The sequence below is a fragment of the Pezoporus flaviventris genome, unplaced genomic scaffold, assembly GCF_033815535.1.
Source record: "Pezoporus flaviventris isolate CSIRO_AGI_PZ_B2104156 unplaced genomic scaffold, CSIRO_AGI_Pfla_v1 ptg000530l, whole genome shotgun sequence".
Classification (NCBI taxonomy): Eukaryota; Metazoa; Chordata; class Aves; order Psittaciformes; family Psittacidae; genus Pezoporus; species Pezoporus flaviventris.
The window spans coordinates 168658-194917 of NW_026893077.1; the positions used below are offsets into that span (position 1 = coordinate 168658).

At 55.3% G+C, this 26260-nt stretch overlaps 1 protein-coding gene across 5 annotated transcripts; it reads right to left on the minus strand.

Annotated features, from left to right (window-relative positions):
* Nucleotides 1–1051: 1051 nt before the first annotated feature.
* ARNT (aryl hydrocarbon receptor nuclear translocator) lies at nt 1052–26061 on the minus strand. Of its 5 annotated transcripts, none has more exons than XM_061443777.1 (23): nt 25973–26061; nt 21024–21132; nt 19879–19923; nt 18753–18797; nt 16480–16524; nt 14077–14290; nt 13216–13429; nt 13068–13133; nt 12859–12958; nt 12408–12473; nt 11844–11929; nt 11342–11418; nt 11043–11177; nt 10520–10594; nt 9674–9825; nt 8006–8116; nt 7723–7801; nt 7274–7397; nt 6402–6501; nt 5800–5899; nt 5367–5526; nt 4579–4730; nt 1052–1823 (listed from the first exon to the last, which is right to left on the minus strand). In XM_061443777.1, the coding sequence occupies exons 1-23, from the start codon at nt 25995–25997 to the stop codon at nt 1734–1736; spliced, it is 2370 nt and encodes a 789-aa protein (XP_061299761.1). In that variant the 5' UTR covers nt 25998–26061; the 3' UTR covers nt 1052–1733. The 5 variants fall into 5 exon arrangements, with proteins under 5 accessions (XP_061299761.1, XP_061299759.1, XP_061299760.1 ...); XM_061443775.1 differs by having other exon boundaries at nt 5749–5899; nt 25973–26059; XM_061443776.1 differs by lacking the exon at nt 16480–16524 and having other exon boundaries at nt 5749–5899; nt 25973–26059.
* Nucleotides 26062–26260: the final 199 nt, after the last annotated feature.

A 26260-nucleotide genomic window follows, 5' to 3' on the forward strand; every position in this document is an offset into this window, starting at 1 on the left:
ACAGCTCGGCCTGGGGATGAGCATGCAGGAAGCACCTTGCTGCTTCCCAAACACACGCCTCCATGCCTGGGATAACTCCAGAACCTGGCACTGGGATGGGACAGGCAATGAGAGGCCATCGTGTTACTGCTGGTAGCAGATTCCCTGGATTAAAGGGCAGGCAGGGGGAACATAGGACGGTTCCAAACTCCTGAATGGGAGGTTTCCACCTTCCCACGGCTACATTTGGAAGTGGGGTTGGAAATGAGGAAAAAACAACTTCAAATCTTAGTTTTCCAATAAAAGCAGGAGAAAAAGTGGAAAAAATGGAAGTTTTCTGCTCCACCCCAAGAGAAGCCTCTCCAGGTCCCTACAAGCATCGCCCTCCATGAGCAGGAACACGATGGAGGGGTTGGATGGTACCAAAAGCCGCTCTGGGAGCATCTTCCCCATCATCAGCTCCATCCAGCACAGCCTCTCCTCTCCCCACAGCAGCAGAGCAGCCCCTCCAGGCCAGCAGGGGCTCTCAGCCCCACTGACACGCAGGGAGGAGGGAAAAGTATGCAGCCAGGCTTCAGGAATGCTGCTTGTCCTTCCCCTGCTGTGCTTGTGCCAAGTTTCCTTCCACGTTCAACTCCGCAATGAGCAAGTTTTCCTATTGGAATGGAAGCCAGGCTTGCCCTGGCAGCAGGAATCCAAGTGTGGAGCCTGAGGAGAGCAAGATTTGCCCCCCATTTCTTCTTGCCACAAGATCAGAAGGTTTAAACTGAAGGTGATGGATATAAAGCCTCCATCTTCCCATTCCCACCTGCCTCAGCTGCCTCCATCCCAGGATTTGGCAACAGGGTCAGCACAAGGCAGGAATTTGCCTTTAAGGAGACAGTGATGAGAGGGAAAACCAGCTCCTCAGCGAGGCCCTGCTCAGCTCCAGCAGGAAGGTGAGGACCTGGATGTCCACGCGGTGGAACCCCACTGCCCACGCAGAGCAGTTCCACTGCCCCCCACCAAGCTGACCATGACTGAGGGCAGCACAGGAACCCGCTGCAGGAGTGATGCAGCAAGACCAAAGCTCTGGAGATACAACAGCTTTATGGCTCGGAACTATCCCGTCATTCCCGGCACAACCGGGCCCAAGGGAGTCGATGGCGACACCGACTCCGAGGCCCAAACTCATTGCACAGTTCACAGGAGAGATGGAATCCAACCACCCACCAACGTGGGAGCATCTAAAGCTCCTCAGAGCTTTGGGAACAACCCTCCAAGGAGAGCTCCTCCAGTGAGGAGCTGCTTTGGACACGGGCTCTTACTCAAGCATCCTCTGGGATCGAGTTCCACATGGATTAACACTTGGAAGAGCTTCTTCCAATACTGGAAAAGTTACAATACTTTGTGTTTTATAGAAAAGAGAGGCAGGGTATAGAAGGTTGAAATAAAAACAGGAAAAGCCACCTTGGAACTTGGAGGGCTTTGTCTGTGATCCAGACAGGAACCCCTCCGACCAGCCCAGCGTGAGGAACCGTGGGGCTTTGGTGAGCTCCGGCACCATTCCAGTCCTGAGGCCTCCAGACCAGTCCCCACTGCCAGCACCACACAGGGCAGGTGCCCACAACCTCACCAGCATCTCCTCCTCCTGCCAAGCTTCCTCCATGGTGGAGCTTCACTTCCAGAAGGCAGGAAGTGTTCAGAGTTCAGAGGCCTTGGAGACAAAGCCCTGGCTGGGACACGGGGCCGGGGTGAGCTCCCCAGGCCTGGCTCTACTCTGAGAAGGACGGGAAGATGTTGAGCTCCGGGAACTCCTCGTTGTTGTAGTTGGGTCCTTGCTCTCCCAGCATGGTCAGCATGTCCTGTGGGATACAGGGAGAGAGCAGCTGGAGCAGAGCATCACACGCCCAAGGATCAGCTCTGCTGGGGTCTCACAAGAATGAGGCCTCAGCCTTCCAGCCCTATGGACCTCCAAACCTCCAGCCCTCTGGTTCTCAAGTCCTCCAGCTCTCTGGTTCGCCCACCCTCTGTTCCTCCAGTTCTCCCACACTATGAATCTGCAGTCCCCTGGTCCTCCATCCCTCTGGTGCTCTGGACCTCCGGCCCTCTGGTCCTCCAGCCATCTGGACCTCCAGTTCTCCAGCCCTTTGGACCTACAGTCCTCTCGATACCCACTCCTCCAGACCTCTGCCCCTCCAGCTCTCTGGTCCCTCTGGAGCTCTAACCCTGGGGACCTCCAGTCCTCCAACAATCTGGATCTCCATTCCTCTGGTCCTCCATTTCCCTGCTCCTCCATCCCTCTGGACCTCCATTCCTCTGGCCCTCCAACTCCCTGGTCCTCCAGCCCTCTCATCCTCCAGTCTTCATCTCCAGTCCTCTGATTCTCCAGCCCTGGCGACCTCCACACTTTCAGTCCTCTGGACCTCCAGCACTCTGGAACTATAACCCTAGGGGCCTCCAGCCCTCCAACAATCTGGTCCTCCAGCCCTCTGGTCCTCTGCACTTCCAGCCTGCTCCAAACCTCCAGACCTCCAGCCATCTGGACCTCCAGGCCTACAGCCCTCTGGACCCCTGGCCCTCCAGATCTCTGGACTTCCAACCCTCCAGTCCTCTGGACCTCCAGTCTTGCAGCCCTCTGGCCCTCCAGCTCTCCAGAAATCCAGGCCTCCAGCCCTCTGGTCCTCCAGCCCTCTGGACCTCCCAGCCCTCTGGACCTCCAGCCCTCTGGACCTCCAGCCCTCCAGAAATCCAGTCCTCCAGCCCTTTGTTCCTCCAGCCCTCTGGACCTCCAGTTCTCCTGCTCTCTGGACCTCCAGACCTCTGGTCCCCCAGCCCTCCTGCTCTCTGGACCTCCAGTCTTCCAGCCCTCCAATTCTCCAGCCTTCTGGACCTCTGGACCCCCAGCCCTCCTGCTCTCTGGACCTCCAGTCTTCCAGCCCTCCAATTCTCCAGCCTTCTGGACCTCTGGACCCCCAGCCCACTTTATAGACCTCCATCCTGCACTATACACCTCCAGCCCACGTTATAGACCTCTGGCCTGCCTTACAGACCTCTGGCCTGCCCTATAGATCTCCAGCCTACCCTACAGACCTCTGGCCTGCCCTGTAGGGTCTACAGACCTGCTTCCTTATACACCTCCAGCCTGCCCTATAGGGTCTACAGACCTGCTTCCTTATACACCTCCAGCCTGCCCTATAGGGTCTACAGACCTTCCTTATACACCTCTAGCCTGCCCTATAGGGTCTACAGACCTGCTCCCTTATACAACTCTAGCCTGCCCTATAGGGTCCACAGACCTGCTTCCTTTTACACCTCCAGCCTGCCCTATAGGGTCTATACAGTTCCACCCTTATACACCTCCATCCTGCCCCGTAGGGTCTATACAGCTCCTTTCTTATACACCTCCAGCCTGCCTATGGGGTCTATACACCTCCTCCCTTATACATCTCCAGCCTGCCCTATAGCGTCTATACACCTCCTTCCTTATACACTTCAGCCTGCCCTATAGGGTCTATACGCCTCCTTCCTCATACACTTCCAGCCTGCCCTACAGGGTCTATACAGCTCCTTTCTTATACACCGCCAGCCTGTCTTAAAGGATCCATACACCTCCTCCCTTATACACCTCCACCCTGCCCTATAGGATCTATACAGCTCCTTCCTTATACACCTCCAGCCTGCCCTATAGGGACCATACACCTCCTCCCTTATACACCTCCTCCCATATACACCTCCTCCCTTATAAACCACCAGCCTGCCCTATAGGGACCATACACCTCCTCCCTTATACACCTCCTCCCATATACACCTCCTCCCTTATACACCACCAGCCTGCCCTATGGGGACCATACACCTCCTCCCTTATACACCTCCTCCCTTATACACCACCAGCCTGCCCTATAGGGACCATACACCTCCTCCCTTATACACCACCAGCCTGCCCTATTGGGACCATACACCTCCTCCCTTATACACCTCCTCCCTTATACACCACCAGCCTGCCCTATAGGGACCATACACCTCCTCCCTTATACACCACCAGCCTGCCCTATTGGGACCATACACCTCCTCCCTTATACACCTCCTCCCTTATACACCACCAGCCTGCCCTATAGGGACCATACACCTCCTCCCTTATACACCACCAGCCTGCCCTATTGGGACCATACACCTCCTCCCTTATACACCACCAGCCTGCCCTATAGGGACCATACACCTCCTCCCTTATACACCTCCTCCCTTATACACCAACAGCCTGCCCTATAGGGACCATACACCTCCTCCCTTATACACCACCAGCCTGCCCTATTGGGACCATACACCTCCTCCCTTATACACCACCAGCCTGCCCTATTGGGACCATACACCTCCTCCCTTATACACCACCAGCCTGCCCTATAGGGACCATACACCTCCTCCCTTATACACCTCCTCCCTTATACACCAACAGCCTGCCCTATAGGGACCATACAGCTCCTTCCTTAAACACCTCCAGCCCTCAGGATGAAGCTCCAGCACTTGAGGCACTGCCCCTCCTTGGGCAGCAAAGACCCTTTTCCCCCACGGCCCGAGCCCCTCTGCCCCGCTCCGGAGGCTGCGGCAGGAGCCGGCTCTTACCGGGAACACCTCGGGCTGGCTGGGCTGTGGCTGCTGCACGTGCTGCTCGCCGGGCGCCGCGCCGTGGTGCTGCCCCTGCCACTGCGGCCACATCCCAACGCCTTCGGCCGCCCGCGCCGGGAACGGTGCCGGGGCCTGCGTGGCCTCCGGGGCTGGAACAGAGCACAGGGAGCGCGTCATCCCCGGCCCAGGGATGGGGCTTCATAGGGCAAGGGGGGTTTGGGGTGTTGGGGGATGAGAGGCTCAACAGGAGCCGTCAGTGTGTGCGCCGGGCTGCATCCCCAGCACAGCATCAGGGGATCAACCGGGCTGGAAAAGAGCTGTAAGCTCCTCCAGTCCAACTGCTCCCAAGCACTGCCAAGGCCACCACTAAGCCATGGGCCTCTACAAAGTGTGTGAACACTTGCAGGGATGGTGACTGCAGCCCTGGGCAGCCTGTTCCAATGCCTGAGCACCCTTTGGGGAAGGGATTGCTGCTCAGCTCCATCTAACCCTGCCCTGGGGCAGCTTGAGGCCGTTTCCTCTTGTCCCATCCCTTGGGAGCAGAGCCCAGCCCCTCCTGGCTCCATCCTCCTGTCAGGCACTTGTAGGGAGCCATCAGGTCCCCCCTGAGCCTTCTCTTCTGAAACAGGTTGAGGGAGGAGATTCTCCCCGTCTGCTCTGCTCTGCCTGCTACATTCCAGCATTCCCAACATACACAAGGAAACGATGGGGAGCATTTCCCGACCAGGCCCCCAGCTCTCCTCCAAGGGGATCCTGTTGCACCCAGAACCCCGAGCTGTACTCACTGAAGCCTGTGCCACGGCTGGCAAGGTTTGGGTACGCAGCCCCTGTAGGGGAAGCCGTGGAGCCAGGCGCTGCCATGGGGCTGAAGGAGGACGGGGTGCCTTGGAAAGTCCCCATGCTGAAGGAAGGGGGTCGAGTCTTCACTGTCTGGGATGCCACTTGCTGGGAAAGAACATGAAAGAGGAGAGGAAGAGGAGAGATGCATTTGGAACCTCATCTTAGCGAGGGTCACAAGTTGCTGGACTGGCCCCAAGGGGAAGCACTCAGGCACACAGCACCGCTCCATCACTCAGCTGTGGAGCTAAAGCAGGTCCGTTTGTGGTGGCAAGCAGGGTCTGTACCACAGCAGGGACCCGGGGCCTGCACCAAGGGCTCAGGCACTACCTGGGGTGTGAACACCGGCCGTGTCCCTGGAGCCCAGTTGGTTCCGCTGACCTGAGCTGGGTTGGAGTGGCGCGAGATCTGGGCTAAGATCCGGCCCGCTGAGGAGGGCTGCTGCTGAATGATGTTCACAGGAGGGCCCATGCTGCTGCTCCTGCGGGACAAGAGGCACCCTGAGACACTCGTATCCCAAACGGGAGGGAAATGGCACAAACACCACCCCTGGGCCTGTTACTGGGGGGGGGGGGATGAGCCCAGAAACATGGTTTCAGTGCCCATCGCACTGCCCCTGTACAACAGAATCATGGAATCAACCAGCTTGGAAAAGACCTTGCAGGTCATCAAGTCCAACCATAACCAGGGACTAACAAAGCACTGAGGGCTTGTGGGCAAGGCTCAGCTTTCAGGGTTCAGCCTCCACATGTCCAAGAGGCAGGAGCCCTTCTCACCCCCAGCACCCAAAACAAAGTGATGTCCGGATGGATTCCCTCTGTACTTCCTATGCCCACGACAAAGGAACACGTTTATGGCCCATCACTGGCACACAGAGAGGCTGGGAACACTCAGCAGCTGCAGGACACACAACCAGGACAGGGACAGGCACAGGACAAGCCCGAGTTACCAGGAGGCCGTTCAGAAGGGCACCAAAGCCTCACCTGAAGTTCTCAGCAGGTCTCGATGGGGTGAAGGTGTTTCCCTGGCTGAAGAGGGGCTGGTTGGCAGGCACTGTGCTGGCAGGAACAGCTTTGCTCTGGTCTGGGGAGAGAGGGGGAGTCACTTCAGGGCTGAGGAGGCCTCAGCAGCAGGAACAGGGACAGATTCAGCTGCAGGAGCTCGTGTGAAGGGAAACTGCTGGGAGCCAAAGCAAACGTGACCGCTCCTGCTCCAGATGGTTTTGTAAAAGCCTCTTTAATTTGATTTCCTCTCCATTTGCAAATAAACTCGGGTTAAGGTCCTCTGGGCTTCGAGCAGCCCCTGCACTCACACCAGGGACAGAGAACTGCTCTCTAGGGACACACAGCAAGAATCAAAGGCGGAAAAGAGCAGGAGACACCTTCGCACCCCCTCCTTCCCCAGCTGCAGGACAGCTCCCTGCCACAGCAGCACATGGAATCCTGGAATGTTTTGGGTTGGAAGGGAGCTTAAAGCTCATCTAAAGCCATAGGCAGGGACCTCTTCCACTGGAGCAGGATGCTCCAAGCCCCTGTGTCCAACCTGGCCTTGAGCACTGCCAGGGATGGGGCAGCCACAGCTTCTCTGGGCACCCTGTGCCAGCGCCTCAGCACCCTCCCAGGGAAGAGCTTCTGCCTAAGAGCTCAGCTCAGTCTCCCCTCTCTATCAGGTTAAAGCCATTCCACGCAGTGGCATGAGCAGCACCATTGTGCAAGACCTGGGCTGCTACATCCCAGCCACGCTGAGCCCCTGCGCCCAGAGCTGCTCTGGGTGACTGAGGAAGGAGGAAAGCGCACCCAGACTGAAGCTGAAACCGGATGAAGACACCATGTGCCCTGGCAGAGCCCCCCCCTACCTGTACTGATGCTGCTGTAGATCTCGCTGAACCTTGGGTCCCTCTCCTGGTTAAAGAGGCTCTCAGCCTTCTCCAAGGGCTTGCTGTGCTCTGGGCCCGCAGCAGTCACAGGCTGGACAGGAACCTGGAGCAGGTTACATGTGAGCTCTCTGTACCTCAAGCACATCAGCCCCCTTGCAGCCTGGATGGAGAAGCCCTCACAGGAAAGGGGCTGCTGGCTGCTCCCTGGCTCCCTATGTGTTTCACTGGGAGCCATTCAGGGCTGGCACCACCAAGGGGGGGGACAGCAGAGAGGATGCCACAGGGGCAGATCAGAACCCAGCAAGGAGATCCAAGGCAGAGCACTTCCCTCTCCAAACCCTCAGCAGCCTCAAGTCACGTTGGTGTGGCCAAGCCAGTGAAAGGGTATTTAGCTAAGGAGGAGTAAAGCAAAGCTGGTGGGGATTTACCTGCGAGTGGTCGTACCCAGCCAGGCTTTCTCTTCCTGGGACCACTTCCAGCTCTGGCTGCTGGGGGGGCTGCTGCTGCCTAAAATAGAAAGCGTCTGTAACAGGAGAGCACCGGCTGCTCAAAGCCATTGCCAAGGGAACAGCTCCTCTGTGGTTACAGCACTGATTCACCAGGCAGAGGAGGCGAGTGCTGCAGAGAGGACAGTGTGGGTAGGAAGGCTATCGGAGAGGAGGGCAGAACCAGCACGAGAGGCAAGGGAAAAGGAGCTGAGCACCTCCTGACCTTGCGGGCAGCTGTGCTGTGCCCATCTCCAGGGGAAGGCTGACAGCCTGGCCCAGCTGGGGCCTCTGCAGGGAGCTGGACAGGGCAGGCCGAGACTCCTGGCTCGAGTTCCTTCAAAGCAAAGAGAGAAAGACAAAAGAACAAAGAGACTGTAAAATACACCAAAGGAAAGCAAACACTTGGCTGCTGCGTGCACAACGCGCCCGGCGCGGATGGGACGGGAAGCTTTGCTCTTGCAAAGCCTGTTGGAGCCAAGGATTCTTCCACCCAGGCTCCACGGTCTCTGCAAGGGGGGTTCATGGAATGCAATGCTCCTGGGCTGGGCTCTGCACCCTCCCACTGAGCAGGGAGCAGTTAACAGCCTACACCAGGAGCATGGCCAGAGCTGCATCCTCCTTAAAGCACAAGCAAAGGCTGTAGGAACCTCAACCCCCCTGAGGTTTTGCATTCAGCTCTATGTCAGCCACTCCAGAGACCACCAGCAGCTTTAGGTTTCAAGCCCAAGACATTGGTGGAGTTCTTTATGCTCTTCTGTCCCTGTCAGAAGTCAGTAAATGCTGAACTCCCACAAGAAAGGAACAGAAATCCAGCGTTTTCCCAACAGCTCTTTTGCTGCTGCTGCTTCAGGAGCACCTGAGCTTGAAGATGAGACAACACCGACAACCCAGCAAAGACAAACTGCACCCCAAAGGCACAGGCTGCTGCTGCTCTGAGCTTACACAGTGCTTTCCAAGGCATAGCATGGATGTGGGAATGGATGTGTGTGGAATGGATGAGGTCAAAGAGATCTCTCTAAGCCCAGGACTGGGATGAAGGCCTGTGGCAGACCCACATCAGGTTTCAGCCCTGCACTTGGACTCAGGCTCTGTAAAGCCAAAGGGATTTGTCACTGCTCAACTCTTCATCCCTTCCCATGGGAAAGCAGCAGCTTGCCAGCTGCAGGAAGGGCAGAAATGCTCCCTGCCCTCTAGGACCCTGCCTTGCCCACAGGCAGCGTAGCCTGCTTTGCTGGCTGGACAGACCCCATCTACACCTCTCAGTCACGTGCAGGCACTTGGCTTTCCTTCTTATTTTGCCTTGTTTCAGTTGCTGCTCTTCTGTGAGGGGCCTGGAGCTTGCTTGGCTCTGACAGTCCCAAAGGAGAAGCACCAACCCACCAGAACAGCCAAGAAAGGGGAAAGAAGAGAGCAGCAATGAAAGCAGCCTCCCCACTGCAGCTCAGTCCTGAGGCTACAGCAGGGAAGGAAACAGTGTTCACTTCCTACCACGAGCTGCATCAGCCCTGCTCATGTGAAAAGCCATTCCATGGAGCAGGACTGTCCCAGGAGCCCTGGAGCTACATCCAGAGGCAGACTTCACTCCTATGAGCTCTGAATGCCATCACACACAGAGGAGACCTGCTCCAGAAACCAGAGCTAAAGAAGGCATTGCTGGAGATGAGCTTTGGCAGCTTGCTAAGCCCTACAACCGACACAGCCAAAGGAGGGGTGTTTCTAGGCCTCTAGAGCCTGCCACAGCCCAGGAAGAGAGCAATTCCTCCAGGAATTCCCCAGGGTGAGGGGAGAGGCCAAAGCTCCTGCTGTCCTGTGCTGCTGGTCACCCTGGGCCAAGGTCCCCTCAGGTTGGGTGCTATCACTGGTGCTCGGCAAGTCATTTCCATGTACATACTTGACGTTGGTGTTGGTACAGATGATGTACTCAATTTCATCCGAGTAGGGGTTCTGGAAGGTAAAGGAGCTGGTTCTCATCCAGAGCCATTCCCGGTTTTTGGATCGGAATCGGAACATGACTGACAGAACCTGGCCTTTTAACTTCACCACCTAAAAAAACGTAATGCCATCAGTAGGACCTGATAAAAGAAGGTGTTGAAGAGCAACCTGCTGCTGAGCCACCCCCCTAACACCCTCTGCCTCGAAGCCTCAGGACCATCTCTTGCTCTTCCTCAGCTAAACGGTACTTCCAGCTCTTCCTCAATGATATGGGAGGAGAATCCAACGTCCCCTTTTTGCCTTTCCCTTTATCTCTTTGCCCTGGTGAGATGTATGAAAAAGCCTTCAGCAAATGACGCGCATGCTCTTGCTTCTGATTCTATTTGGACAAATGGATATGAGCAGCTACTTTCTGGAGTCATGAAAGCACAGGGGCAGCCTTACCTGCCCTGCCACAAGTCCAAGGCCCTCAGAAATAAGAGTAACGACAACAGGGCAAGGAAATCAGCTCCACCTCGAGTTGTGCAGCACTGGGCTGGGCCCTAGAGATGAGCCAGTGGTTCCCAGAAGCCCTTTGTAGCCACGGCTCTGGCCCTAAAAGCAGACTGGACTAGCAGCCAGAGGACGAACGCAACAGTTAGACATCAGATGCTTCTGGTGTGCTTTGCACATGTGCAGTTCCGTGACTGCAACTGCAAGCTCTAAAGTCGAGTTTTACTCTTGCTTTTCCAATCCATGTCACTGCTTTGCAAGCACCAAGACTGGGCACCACACTGCATGCAAAGGGGGAGCCGAAGAGCTGTACCTGCTGGAAGCTGTCCCGCAAAAGCTGTTGGTCTTCTGGGTGGCAGAAATCCACAATGTCTTTCCCCAGAAGTTCCTAATTGGGAAAGAATTGGGAAGAGACAAAGGCAGCTGAGCTGCAGCAGATCCCCCAGCAGTTCCCCTTTGGACAGGTAGGTACAGCTGCCCCCATCCCCAAATCACTGGTTGTGCTGAACCCAGGACACTGGTGCACAAAGCAAGCCCAGGAATGGGCACGCTGTGTTTTAAAGAGAAGCACAACAGTGCCTAACATTAGATCTTGAACTCAACTGGAGACCAAACTGCTCCTAATTGAGGTTTGACATAAGCCAGAGCCCCCCATCCTCCCAAGGATCAAAGCACTTAGAGAAGCACATGAAACCACAACTGCTGGGGAAGAAGCACGTCTGGTTTAGGCCCTGGGCATGTGTTAGCCAGGCAGGGCTGTGCTGTACAAGACAGGCAGGAAGGAGAAGTCAATCTGAGCAGCAGTTAATGCTGAGGATGCTCCTGGATCATCTCACCTGTGGCTGGTAACCAACCGTGGCCACACATCTGTGATCTATGAAGGTGAAAATGCCCTCGGTGTTGTGCCGGGAGATGAACTCTGTGGGCTGACAAACGTTGTTCATGTCTGTGCAGTTGGGGGAGCTTGTGACCTGCGAGGGAAGACCAGGATGGTGTCAGTGAACCTGGGGGAGCTGCTTCCTCCCGACCCTGCAGGCGGATCTGGGGCCATCAGGAAGCATCTTCAGGCACATCAGTTGAACTCTGGGCACTCTGAGGACAAGGCAATGTCGAGGTGTTGGAATATGCCACTCACCTGGAGCCTGCCAATAGCCACAAGGCAAAACTTGCTGCCCTGGCCAGCGTCTGGGTCATCATCAGGCAGTGAAACACCTGAGAGGGGAGAGGCAAAAGCACCCAGCAGGGTTAATACAGGAGAAACTGCTCATTTCAGAAGAAACAGGCACTCAGCTCTGCCCACGGTGCATTTCCCACCCTGTTCTGTAATTCGACAGCCTTTCCCATAGAGGAATTTGGGAAGTTGTCTCCTCCTGCTTGTATCACCAGAAGGGTTGAAGATCTCTGTCAGCACAAGCCAGCAGGTCAGAGGGGTGATGTTATTGCCACCTTCATCAGTATCTCCCTGTCCAGAGACACCGATCTCTGACCCAACCATCTGCAACCATCAGCTCAAACTGAAACTAAAAGTGGTACCTAACAAGTGGCAGATACATGTGCAAAGCATTTGCTGGCACCTCCATGCCCCAGAATGGACAACTTTAGACTTCAAACCAGCCCCAAGCGAGGGAAGTTGTTACCTGCAGGGGGCCAGGCCTTGATATAACCCGTGCAGTGCACCACGACGTAGTGAGGCTCGCCATCCTTTGCTGCCCCTAAGCCATTCCTTGGGAGAGAGAAAGAGTTTGGTTATGCTCCGTCTTAAACTGGGGGAAGGGGAGGCAAGGTTTCTACTTGGAGTTAAAAAAAGAGTGAAAAAAAGGACAAAGACTTCATGGAAATGCAGGAGGTTCAAGGACAGAATAGGCTGGAATCTGTCTGCTTCAAGTTAAAAAGAGCCCAACAGCACCGGTGTAAAGGACACTTGTGTTCAACTGGTTGTAAAGCTTGGGATAAGAACACTTGGAAGTGTTCAAGGCCAGGATGGATGGGGCTTGGAGCAACCTGGTCTAATGTGAGGTGTCCCTGCCCATGGCTTTAGATGAGCTTCAAGGTCCCTTCCAACACAAACCATTCCAGAATTCCATGATAACCTTCCCCAGGATTATCTGGCACTTCGGCTTCTCTCCCAGCAGATCTAAGCTCTTCTGTGGCCCCAGCACTCTGATGACAGAGGGTCTGCCTCTAACTCTTGTACCATTTACCTGCAGCGATTCCTCATGAAGCTGAGACGATTCACAGAGACTGGATCCACGGAGCTGTTGCCACACCTGTGCCAGGAGGAGAAATGCAAGGGGAAAGGCTTTTATCTTCCTTGGCCAACATCAACACTCTCTGACAATCCTCAGTAAGAGAGGTATAAGCCTATCTATAAACGGGGATGAATCTTTGCATCTCCACCACCTCATTCTACAGACTTCAAGGGACACGTGGGGTCAAACCAAACTGTGACTTGGAACTGGATCTTCTGCCACAAGTCCTGAGAGCTATCTTAGGGCAAAGAGATAGCTCAAGAGCTTGTGTGCTAGCACTGTGTGGAGAGCTCAGCCATGTAATACCATGTCTAGGTCAGAATGGGCTGAAATAAGAGCACGAAGGGGCCAGGGAGCAAGCTCAGCTTCAGGCTCCGATGAGATCAGAGCATCTCTTCCTCACCTCATTCTGCAGATGAAGGATCTCCGTGAGCCCATGCACATCCTCATGGATTGCTGCCCTTCCTTCTTGACAGTCCCCGTCTTCAAATCCAGGATGCGACCTGAGGACAGAAGAGAAAGCAAAATGCTGCTGCAGCAGGAGGCCTTCAGCAGCACAGGCACCAGGCAACGCATTGGGGACTAGCAAGACACAAGTGTCACCAGTGGTACCTTTAGATGCACTCTCAGGGGGGGCTGCAGGATCCTTGTTAGAAAGGCACCAGGGTTTGGTTCCTTCTACAAAGGCAAGGTTTTAATCCAAGCCCTCCGCAGGCTTCCACACACCCACCCCTGGCAATCCCAGCCCAGGCTGCGTTACCTGTCAGGGCGTTCTCCGACGTGGAGAGCTGCTCCCTCAGCTTGCCCACGTCATCCGGATGCACTTGGTCATAGAGGGTGCTGCCAAACCACTCCGACTGGGGCTGGTTCAGGACGGGAGTCACGGAGTCGGAGACGTAAACCACCCTCCCTGTCTCACAGGACACGATGAAGAGGAAGCCATCGGCGGCCTCCAGGATGAGGTGTTTGAGCTCCTGCATTCACAGACAGAGACACGTGCTTCGCTCCAAGCACTGACACCCTCTAACCCCACCCTGGGTGCCTCTCTGTCCCCCACCCACAGTCCGATTCCCCCCTTATTGCAGGAGATGCTGCCCCTCTACTTGCAGCACTGGGTGCAGTTCTGGGGTCCCCAGCATAAAAGGGACATGGAGCTGCTGGAACAAGGGCAGAGGAGGCCACGAGGATGAGCAGGGGCTGGAGCAGCTCCCATAGGAGCCAGGCTGAGAACACTGGGGCTGCTCAGCCTGGAGAAGCTGCGTGGAGAGCTCAGAGCAGCTTCCAGTGTCTGAAGGGGGCTGCAAGGATGCTGGAGAGGGGCCTTCATCAGGGACTGGAGCGACAGGACAAGGGGTGATGGGTTCAGACTGGAACAGGGGGATTTAGGTTGGAGATAGGGAAGTTCTTCCCTGTGAGGATGGCGAGGCCCTGGCACAGTTGCCTAAAGTGGTAAATGCCCCATCCCTGGCAGTGTTCAAGGCCAGGCTGGATGTGGCTTGACACAACCTGCTCTAATGGAAGGTGTCCCTGCCCATGGCAGGGGTTGGGACTGGATGATCTCGAGGTCCTTTCCAACCCAACCCATTCTCTGATTCCCCTCAAAGCAGCATCAAGCCAAGACCTGGTCAGTGAGAAAGGAGGGTTTGTAGGTGCCATCAGTGGAGGTGTTGCCCGTGCCCCGCAGGGACTTCATGTGGGACACAGCCATGCGTAGGATGGTCAGCTTGTCCGGCTTGCGCGCCAGGGCGCTGCATGTGGGCACCATGTCCGAGAGCTCGGTGATGTAGGCAGTCATCTTGTTCCTCCTCCTGCGCTCGATCTCGCTGTGGTTCTCCCTGCAAGAAGCCAGGGAGGAGGAAAAGGAAGAGGAATCACCAAGAGGCCACAGGCCTCAGCCATGCCCCCACGGCAAGAGCACAGAGCACAAGAGACGCGTCAGGAGTTAGAGGGGCCGCAAGCGCCTCGCATGCTGGGCGTGCACAGAGGAACGAGTGCAAGGAGAAGTCTCTACCCTGGGGCTGTGCTGCAGGCAAGGGCTTCACTGGAACCACCTCACTCCCTGGGGAAGGCCTCGAGCAAGGCTGAGCTGCTGCAGCCAAGCAGCAGCTCCCCCATGGACTCCATCAGGCTGGGGTAAGCCAAGGGCTCCTTCGAGCCTCTGCTCTCCCAAGTGGCTTCGCCTCACTCCTGCTTTGAACAGCACTGGGAGACACATCCCACCCACTGCCTGGCCTGGGATGCTGAAGCCAATCCCCTCCACCAGCACCCTTCAGGCACCCTTGTCTCCAGTAACCATAGCAGGAGGCCAGGGCTGCAGCTACGACATGGGCACCTAAGGTACAGCACAGGAGTCTCCCCTTGCAGTGCTTTTATGAAGCTACTTCTCAGTTACCTCAAGGCTTCTACACTCATGGCCAGGAGGGACAGCTTTAGAGCAGATACACACCTCACTTCTACACAGACCAAGGCCAGTGTGGGCAGACCACCTCTACAGAGGCCCCATGACCAATGCTGCCCTCACAGCCCTCAAGAAGGTTCTTCACATGTCTGCCCACAGGGCAGAGTCCCCACCAACCCCCAGAGATGAGATCTGGTTAGTCTTGGTTCATTTCTCCCCAGTGGATGTGGTTTAACTGGGTCGCTAAGGTGGGTTTTTCCAAACAGAACTCCAAAGCCAGGTTTCCTATGCAGAAGGAAGCATCAGATCCAAGGAAGCACATGGTGGGAACTGAAATGAGGTGGAAGTGTTGGAAGGAACACAGCCAAGCAAGTGAATTCAAGAGGATAACCACAAAGTGAGCAGCTACTACCAGGTGGGTGCCAGCATTCAGTGACCTGCTCCTCGCTGTAGGAAACTGCTACTCAGGAAAAAGAAGTGCTTCAATGACCACACTCACCTTTAGTGCAGCTTCTCCAAGCGGGAAACGAAGCCACCACCTTCACTACAAAAACTACTGGGAAACCCCCAGACCTTGGACTGGCCACATTGCCAAACATCTTTACTACAGGCTCTCACACACCAGGGACAACCAGCTCGTGGGGAAGGAGAAACCCCAAAGCACTGCTGCTTTCTGTGTCCATAGGTCCCACCTCAGGTTTCCTCATCCCCTCAAGCATTTAAGCTATGCCATCCTGCAGCTGGGGGGTTCTGGTTTCGTTTAAAACCAGCCACAGGCAAGAAACTGCACAGAATGGGGGCATTCTCAGCACCTAAGACAGTCTCTTTAGTCCTTCAGGGGAGAAACAGCTCTAAGAAGCTACAGAGAAGGTGGGGAGGCACAAAAGGAACCACCCTTCAGAGATCTCCACCCTCAGCTCTGCAGCAAACAGCAGCAGAACCCTTAGTGCTGACCTGAACAGCTTTGGTTTTGGGTGCACTTGGAGCTGGTGTTTTGCTGCTGGAGGGATGCAGCTCCCCAACACCCATCCCAACCAGGCCCACGTGTGGTAATGGGACCAAGGTGGCTGCTTTGGTCACTCCAGCTACAGCCCCTCCTCAGTTACACAGAGGAACTTGGAGGAAATCCTGTTTTCAGGAAGCCTGAAGCTGCCCAGCAGGCCCACACCTCACCTGGAAGGTTTTCTGGGGTGGAACAAACTGAATTGGTGCTTTTCCAGCCCTGTTTTGTTGGAACAGCAGCATTCCTGCAACAAACCTTACCCAGGCGAGAAGAGGCCCTTTGGCACGGGGCGCCAGCACAGGAGGAACTGTGTTTAGCACAGGTTAGCAAAGCTACAGCACTCAGTGAAAGCCGTGGCCAAACCACTCTGCCCTGAGGTCCTTGGCAAACAAATCCCTCTGTGTATTCCCCAAAGACATTCCCACAAGGGGGATAAATGCCTTTCCCCTCCTCATTCCAATCACACAGCCACTTCCAGGAGTCTGTTCAGCTTTAAGTCCTCTACTGCAGAAGAGGAGGGAAGGAAGGGAAGGGGGAAACAACAAGAGAGAAGGGATGCCTAGGAAAACATTGAGGAAAGGAAATACTCTGCTTGTCCATGCTGGAAATCTCCATTCTCCTACCTGGCAAGTCTCTCCTTATCCGCTGAGCTCTGCTCATCATCAGACCTAAAAATAAAATCAGTGAGCTAAGCTAAAATGGAAAAAAGAACTGGAAAATGGGAAGATGCAGGAGGAAACCAGCCTCTGGCCATGGCTGCTTGGCAGAGGAGCAGCTCCAGAAACCCAAGCACTCAGTAGTTTGCAGCATTGCACAGGACACTGCCATCTCTGGAGGGTTGGAGTCCTTCAGCTTACCAAGGCTATCAGACAGGCAAAGGGCAGCTCTGGGTTGCACTGAGGTGCCACTTACTCTGTGTAGGATTAGAAGGTTAAATGCAGAACAGGGAAGGAGGGCCCCAGCCACAAACTGCTCCTTTCAGGTAATCAGAAGAGAACCCAACCCCATAGTTGCTTTGATAGGAGGAGCAAAGAAACCCAACCCCAAACCCCCAAAGAGGGGCATGTTCACAGCCACCACCACGCACTCCTGCAATGCTGCTGCAGAAACACCCATGAGGAGCCCACAGGAGCACACTGAGGTTAGGAACATCACCCCCATTCCCACCAGCTGCACTCCCAGCTTCCAGGGAAGAGGAATGTGCAAACCTTGGTTTGCAGAGGCTGAGGGGCAGTTTTCCTCCTTGAGGGCTGGAAAACTACCCAATAAAAGTTACCCCAGGAAAGGAGAAGGTACCACATGTGCACAGTAAGGCAGAGGCCGAGCATCTAAATCCTCAGTGGGTTCATGGAGTACAGGAGGTGGTTGTGTTCCCCTTCCATTTCCAATGGGATTTAGTGCAATAACAAAGGAGTCATATTCACTTCTCGTTTTTGACTCAAACTATTTGAGAAGGGAAGGATGCACTGGAAGAGGAAGGCTGGGAAGAGAGTACTGGAAAAGGAGGCAGGGAAGGATGCAGTGGAAAAGGAGGCAGGGAAGGATGCAGTGGAAAAGGAGGCAGGGAAGGATGCAGTGGAAAAGGAGGCAGGGAAGGATGCAGTGGAAAAGGAGGCAGGGAAGGATGCAGTGGAAAAGGAGGCAGGGAAGGATGCAGTGGAAAAGGAGGCAGGGAAAAATGCACTGCAAAAGGAGGCAGGGAAGGATGCAGTGGCAAAGGAGGCAGGGAAGGATGCAGTGGAAAAGGAGGCAGGGAAGGATGCAGAGGAAAAGGAGGCAGGGAAGGATGCAGAGGAAAAGGAGGCAGGGAAGGATGCAGAGGAAAAGGAGGCAGGGAAGGATGCAGTGGCAAAGGAGGCAGGGAAGGATGCAGTGGAAAAGGGGGTCTGCCTGATGTGTGAGGAGCAGGATGGAGAGCCATGGGCAGCCCAGGGGCAGAGGGGAGCCTGCGGCTCCTCTTGGGGTGTCACACTCACACCACTGGCTGCTCCCACCTCCTGCCACCACCCTTGTTGCCCAAGGCAGTTAAGTGCCAGGATAATGCCCACATTCCAACACACCCAGAACTGGGTTGGTTGGTTCCTTTACTCACTCCTGCCTCACCCACATGTGTATTAAGCAGGGGGATCACAGGGCACAGGGGCTGCTGTCCCTCTGGTTCCCAGCTAAGTCCCTGCCAGCCCTTTGGCAGGTAACAGCAACCTGGAATCCTCAGTTCTGCCCTTTTCTGGCCTCTCTGCATGGAGAGCTCCTCTGCTTTCCTTAAGCAGTGTCTTGGCCTGTATCACTCTGCATTTCCTCATTTCTTTCTGTTGGTACCGACATGGCACAAGGTGACTTCACACTGAGGGGACATTCTGGCATTTACAGAGCCCAGATACACACCAAGAACCTCCCATCTTCCACACCAACACAAAATAAAGCTGTGAAATGGTTAGATTTGAGTTCCAGAGGCTCCAGAAAGCTGAAAAACCACCATGAGGGCAGTGCCAGTGCTGGGGGGGGGGGGACTTTCAAACACCAACAAGTAGATACCGAGAGTTGAAACACTGCCTGTGATGTTACTGCACCCTCTGAGCTCGAGGAACTCCCCCAGACACAACCCACAGCATGTGCCAGGAAACCCTGTTCAGGTGAGAGCAAGAAACTGAATCTCAGCAAGTTCCTTGAGCAGGAGAAAAGGGGAGTCCAAGGCAAGAGCTGAAAGAAATGTTGGAGAAGAGGAATATCATTTCATCCCACTCAATGAGCCAGTCCCCAGACCATCAAGGAAAGGATCTGATCCCTTTGGAGCACTTTACTTCCAAGAGAGGAAACCTAACTGCTGATGAGAAGGGTGCTGCAGGATCTCTCTCACATTGAGCTGCTTCATGACTGCATCCCAGCAGGCTCTTACCTGGCAAATCTCTCTTTATCGTTTGGCATCGGGTCATCATCACATCTGAAAGGGGAGAGGAAGAAGAGCTCTTACACTGGTGACACTTCCAAAGCCACTGAGAGAAGAACAAGGCTTAATACATCACCCCAAGAAGGGCTGGTACCCAAAAGGCAAACTCCACTGCATGTGGGCAGCCCAGAACCCTTCATTTATCTAGTTAAAAGACCACAGTTTGATTGTTTTATTCCCTTGATGAAGTTTTCCACATCACATTCCCATCAAGGACACTGGCATCACACTCAGGAATAGGCTCACACAAAGAAATGGGTTCAATTACACTCTAGCCCAAGCCAAGCCCAAAGTCTTGGTAGGTAGATCCTACTGGACTAGTGTCACCTCAAAGCCACCCTGCAGTCACCTTTAAGAGACTGTGACACACAGATGGGCCCCCACTATCACTGGAGTTGTCCTAAAGCATGTAGTGAGACTACAAATACACAACATGAGATCTTCCAGCTCTTCTGTGCTCCATATGAATCATGAGAGGAGCCACTTGCTGCCCTGCCAGGCTGGCTCTGAACTGAAGCATCCTTCCACCACATGAGAATGAAGCAAAAACGGGTCTGAGGCACCAACAAGAGCTCAGCAGCATCCTGGTGTCCCAATAAGCTGCTGGGCAGGAGGCTTCTGGCTCTCCCATCACTGGGCAGCAGCAGTGCTCCACAGTGAAGTGCTGGGACAACCAGTGCATTGCGAGGAGGAAGCGCCCATGGAAAGGATTTAACCTTCTGAGCTGCTGCTACTGAACACAGCAACATCATCCTGGAGCTCTACACCACCACCTCAACCCAGGCCTTGGTCCTTCAGCCAACCTCCTCTTGCTGCGGGAGCTACCAGGGAGGCTCCAGATGGAGACTGAATCCCAAAGGAGTGCTGGGATCCCCTCCCTGCACTCAGCCCCATGTGCACAGCAGCTTTGCTTTGGCATCAGCTGCAAGGATGGAGAAAGGGAAGAGTTGAAGGAAGCGGAAGCTCCTTCAGCCTCCCCTGACTCCCTGTGTGCTGCTGGAAGGAAAAGGCACATGGACATCGAGCTCCTGCTCCAGAGGGGGATGCACACACACAGCAGGAATGTTCTCCTCACCTGAGGAATTTACTGTTCCCTTCTCCATCATCATCAAAATCCAGCCTGAAAAACAGAAGCAAAAGGATCACTCTTAACCAAGCAGTTCCTCCTTTACAGGTTGTTTTTCTCTCTGTCCCTACAGGGATGCAGCTGGTTCTGGAAAAGAAGATTTAAATAAACCCAAGGGTTGACTCGGAGCAACCCACAGAGGTCAGAAAGGAGCTTCCTTTGTCCATCAGAAGCAGAGCAAGAGAATGGGTGAACTGAGAGAAAAGCCCACTTGAAGCACCCACTGCATCACCTCCTGCTCCGAAAGCTCTGAATCTCTCAGCAGTGACCTGAAGCCCACAAGGCTGTTACAACCAATCCTCACTGCTGGAGGGAGCCATCAGATGGAGCATTCCCAGACTGGATCAGCTGCATTAGAAACCAAAACACCAGAGGAGGACAAAACCCTTGAAGAGTTTAAAGTTCAGGCTGGTGACCTGGTGAGTGCAGACACGTCACAGTGTTTGCTCTGACAGGGGCACCCCCCCCCCCCCCCCCCCATTCCTGACAAGTGGCTGTGGGAGGACAGAGGAACAGGATGGAAAAGCAGGGTGTGGAGGCAGCACTGTCAATAGAGTGTGGGGAACAAGCAATGGGAGCATCAGGGGTGAAGGACAGAGGGTGAGTGACAGGGGGGAGCAGGGAGAGCTTTGGAATAGCGTTAAGATGAAAGAGGAACTTTCTTGTGCAGGAATTTCAGAGCAGCCACTCGAGATCCCTTCCATTTGCAAAGGCATTTGCCTACAAGCACATGGCAGCTTCCCCCATCCTCCTCTCCCTGAAAGTAAGGCTCCAACATTCCCATTCTCTGTTCCTCTACCTCTCCTGCAGCAACTGGTCTCACTGCTTCAGTGACTCCTGCTCCACTCTCAGTGTTTGGTGGGGAACCCTCTTCTCCTCATGCAACTCAGCTCTTTAACCCCCTCTTTTTATGGGTACCACTACGATGCGAAGGAACTGGATGCAACTCACCTGAAGGAACCAGGAAACTTCTGTGCTTAGAAGTAGCTGAATTTCCCCATGAAGAGAGCAATGTTCTCTCAGAAATACACCCCCCACACACACCCAAACCTCCCCCCAGTGATTTCCCCCCCCCAGCCCCAGGCCACGCTCACCCAGGCCGCCTCTTGGGTGCTCTCTGCACGATGGCTCCTCCAGCCTGGGCCCCTCCAGTGGTCCCGGCGCTGACGCCTGCGCCCAGCGAGGAAACATCTGATGCCATTTCTAAAGAGGAGAGTGGAAAAAGCCATCAAGAAACTGAGGATGACATCAACCCCCGCCCCCAGGTCCGCCGGGGGGAGTGCTCTGCACATAGAGCTCCATTAACAGCCCTGGATTCTGGGCGAGGAGGGCTTCCAAGGTTTTCATCTCCCCGGCTCCGAGGGGCCGGGGCAGGCTCTGAGCACACACTGTTTCCATCAGCTCCAACCCAAAAGCTGTGGTCTCCTTCCTACACAGAGGGAGGAGCTGGTGTGGTCGTGGGGAGGGGCTGAAGCCATGGGCCAGCAGCCTGAGCGTGCACAAGGGGAGGGCAAGAGCTGCGAGTTGGCCCAAGCACATCCATGCTGCCTCTCCAAGAGGGCTCTTTTCCCGACCTGAGAGACAAAGAATTAAGCAAGGTGCTGGAAGGCACCAGGAAAACCTTGGAAAATTGGCACAGGCCAAGGGGAATGGCTTTAACCTGCCAGAGGGGAGGCTGAGATGAGCTCTTAGGCAGAAGCTCTTCCCTGGGAGGGCGGTGGGACACTGGAATGGCACCTCTGTGCCCTTCCCACAGCGTGGAAAGGGCTGATAGCAAAGGGCTTTGTTCAGCAGGACATGGGGCTTCGATGCCTTTGCCAGGGCCTTCCAACAGGTATTTAACCAGGGGCTGGCCAGACCCGAGGTCTCTGGAGCAGGACAGATGATCCTTTTATTAAGGAGAGAGGAATTTCCTCTTTCAGGCCAGGGAAGGAAGTGACACGGAGCTGTTCCTCTGCAGAGCAGCTTCTCAGTAGGGTTCAGGGGGAATGGCAGGGTCTCAGTTTGTTTGTAAAGGCCTCATCTGAGCCTTTGATATTCCCAAGGAGCCCCGTGCGTGGCCTGGCACCTCCCACCAAAGCTGCTTTACCTCCTCCCTCAGCTTCCTACTCGGAAGCACTTCCCTCTGGTGGCACAACGTGCCTTTTCCCAAGTGGAAGAACATCAAACACCTCAAGATTTGGCCTTGTAAACTGGTAGTGTTCTGCTCTGCACGCTGAAGGAGAGCATCCAGATGGTTCTGGGGCTTCCACATGCGCCAACAGCCTCTCCACCGCTTCCTCACCCCAACACCAGGGCTCTGCACCCACCAAGCAGTTGGTGCTGAAGGGGTCTCAAGCTCCATAAGGTCCCAGTTGATCCTTCTGAGATGGCAGGGTGGGTTTCACGGAGTCCCTGCTGCTGCAACAGGCAGGATCCTGCTCTCCGTTCCAGCCCTTTCCCGACTCAATCCCTGCCTGCCTCCAACATATGGTAAATGTAATTGAGGCCAGAAGAGATAAGCAGAGGCAGCCCAGAGCAATTCCAGCTCCTCCTTTGTAACTCGACTAGAAATCCATGAAGCACAACGACAATTCAGCCAAGAGCTTCCCCCAGAATAGAACAGCCTGGGAGCTCACTCCGGGAATGCCATTTGGAGAGGCAGACTTCCAGCCCTGCTCCCCTGGGAAAGGCTCTGTTGCAACTCCTGGCATCTCAACAGTGACAAAGCTGCACAAGTAAAGGCATAGGGAATCTTCCAGGCTGTGATTTACGAGCTGGGCCTGGGAGCTCTTCCCTGCTCCCAACTTTTTATTGTCCCATTGGTGGCTCCAGCCGCAGGGACTGGGAGCAGACGGTTGTTCCGAGGCTCAGGAGCAGCCAAGCACAAGGCTGGGCTTAAACTTAACCATTAGTGAGCTCCCCATGAAGCCAGAAGAGTTTAGAGCAGGTCTGGGGCAGGGAACAGCAGCTCAAGGCTTCGTGTGAAGGATGCAGGGCTTTGACTTACAACATGTCCCAGGTACATTCAAGAAACTTACTCTGTGAGTAGGGGAGGTTTTAGGCTGGGCCAGCTCAGCACTTCCAGCCCCACGGGAGCCTTCTCCAAGAAGCATTACAGAAATCAACAAGAAAAGCCTGGATCTTCCACTTCCGAGGCTGAGAAATCAGGTTTCCAGGAAGGAAAACGGCTGAAGGCCCTTCAGCCAGCACTAAGTGTCCCCATAACCCAAGTTAACATTAAAACCTGGAAAGTAAGGCAAGTAAACCAAGGCCTTTTGCTTCTTTAGTCCCTCCTCCTGTCCCCCCCCATGTAGCGAATGCTGTTTGCTTTTCCCTCCTCATCAGGGGATCACAACAACATAGAACTCACTTAAATTGGCCCAAGGGAAGCTCTCAGTGCAGCACCCTGCAGTTACATCGGGCACTGAGCTGTGCAGGGGCTCCCCTCACCTCAACAAGAGAGAGCAGAAGGGGTCTGCAGCTTGCTTTCTCCATCAGTTGCTCTGCAAAGGGAGAAGTGGCCTGGTCCCTGCAGAGCCCCGGGGGGGCACCACCCCCAGCACAAGCTGCCCTTCCAACACTTCCAAGACACAAAGAAGCTCCAGCTTCTTCCTGTCCCACCTCTCAGCACAGCCTGTTCCAGCTGTGAGGATGCAGCCTGGGGGGGGGGGGGGGTGGGTGGGTACCAGTGCATGTGGGGGCATCGCAGTGTCCCCTGCTGAGGTCTTCAACACCGAGGAGAAGAGGAGCCACCTTGTCGAGCAGGACTGTCACCAGTGATGTGTTTCACTCCTAATCCTGGTGTCTATAACGCCTGTATTTCCCCTCCACCCTGTTGGAAAGGGCCAAGCCAATACTGGTCACTCTGCCCAGAGCTCTCAGTATTAAACCCAGATGTGGAAGAGTTCTTTCTCTTTTCCTCCTTTAAACCCTTCCTCCTCTGCAGAGGATCACACAGCTCCAAACACAAACACCCTGCAAGACACTAACAGCTGAAAGCCAGGAGGCTCTTCCCTTCCCAGGCACGGGGCTCCTCCAGAGCTGGCTCCTAACAGACATTTTCCATTCTCATCCCAAGCCCACCACCAACACACACGAGGAGGATTTTACTACTTGGAGTAACCTCCCTGTTTCACGGGATAGCGCTGGCAGCCAGCAGCGTGTTGTGCCACAGGATGGGATCGCAGCTTCCTTTCCATTTCAGAATTCCTTTTGCTGAGCTGAACCAGGAATTTGGGGGTTGGTTTTTATAGAATCAGAGAAGAGTTTGGGTTGGAAAGGACCTTAAGATCTTCCAGTTCCAAGCCTGTGCGATGGGCAGGGTCACCTCACACTAAACCATGGCACCCAAGGCTCTGTTCAACCTGACCTTGAACATAACCAGGGATGGAGCATTCACAGCTTCCCTGGGCAACCCATTCCAGTGCCTCAGCACCCTCACAGGAAAGAACTTCTTCCTTAGATCCAATCTAAACTTCCCCTGTTTCAGTTTGAACCCATTACCCCTTGTCCTGTCACTACAGTCCCTAATGAAGAGTCCCTCCCCAGCATCCCTATAGGCCCCCTTCAGACACTGGAAGCTGCTCTGAGGTCTCCCCGCAGCTTCTCTTCTCCAGCCTGAACAGCCCCAACTTCCTCAGCCTGTCTCCATACAGGAGGTGCTCCAGCCCCTGACCATCCTCGTGGCCTCCTCTGGACTTGTTCCAACAGTTCCATGGCCTTTTTATGTTGAGGAGCCCAGAACTGCACCCAATGCTCCAGGTGAGGTCTCACGAGAGCAGAGCAGAGGTTTAGTTTTACCTACCTCATCACTTCCAATTGCTGAAGAGTTTTACATCATCAAATGGTTTGTGTTGGAAGGGACCTTAAAGCTCATCTGCAGCCATGGCAGGGACCCCTTCCACCGGAGCAGGATGCTCCAAGCCCCTGGGTCCAACCTGGCCTTGAGCACTGCCAGGGATGGGGCAGCCACAGCTTCTCTGGGCACCCTGTGCCAGCGCCTCAGCACCCTCACAGGGAAGAGCTTCTGCCTAAGAGCTCAGCTCAGTCTCCCCTCGGGCAGGTTAAAGCCATTCCCTTTGTCCTGTCCCTGCATTTCTTGTCCCAAGCCCCTCTCCAGGTTCTCTGGAGCCCCTTTAGGCACTGGAAGGCTGCATAAGCACAACCCTGTCCTTCCAGCTCCCGTGCCTCAGACCCACCACAGCCAAATGACCCAACACGTTTCCTCAACATTTAAAGCCCCAAATGCTTCCTGTATCTATAGAACGTAGCAATCCCCTTCCTTTAGAAGGTATCTGACCAACCCTCGCTAAACCCGACCATGTCCCACGAGCCAAGACCTCGCCAGCCTCCAACCACAAGCAGAAACCGCAAGCCAAAGAAACGGCAAAGCCCACAAACACAGCAGCTCAAGTCCTGAGCTCGGTCACCACCGTGTCAAACCCTCCCCAGCTCCACAGGCGCTGCGCTTGGCCTCTTACACGCTCATCTGAGGCAGAAAAGCGACGGAACCCCATAGATTTGATGTTATCAGGAGGGACTTCCAGGTCCCTGCTTGGAGGAACCCCTGGGTTATGAACTGCAGGGAGATGTTAAAGGCAGAGTCTGCTCTGCTCCAGGCACTCACCCCCTGGCTCACACCAGCGCTCAAAAGAGGTGGAAACTCGGACAGAAACCTCCCCAGAAGAGCCTTTGCTTGTTGCTAACGAACAAACCCTCTCTGCAGCAGCACCACAAGGGTCTGAACCCCAAAGCTTTAAGGCCATGAAGTGGCCCCAGCACTGGACAACACAACCGAAGCCCAGCCGAGCACCAACACCGGCACAACCCTCCCCAGGCAGCCGGACCCCCCCAGCGGTGTCTCCTTGGCAAGGATCTGCCCTGACAACCACGCTGGCCTCCAACCCCGGGTCCCTCAGCACCCCCAACCCACACCGGCACCCTCAGGGGGCCCAGCCCCTCCAACCTCCACCCCCCCCCCCGGGCTCCTCCATCGCCACCAGCCCCGGTTAACGGCCCCCCCTCCCTCAGCGGCTCCGTGCCCGGCCCCGCCGCGGCTCACCCGGGTTGGCGGCGGTGGCTGCCATGGCCGCTGCGCGCTGCGGCCGCCCCCCGCCTCCCTCCTCACCGCCGCCGCCAAGATGGCGGCACAGGAAAACCCTCCGCGCTGCCGCCGGGAGGGGCGGGGCGGGGGCCGAGAGGCTGCGCTCTGATTGGTTCAGGCGGGGGGACGGGACGAGCGCGCCCAACCGCGCAGCCAGTGGGGTAGGGTGAGCGCGGGTAAGCCCCGCCCATACAGCGGAGTGGGGCGTGGTCTGAAAGGGGGCGTGGCCACGGAGGGCTGCGTGGG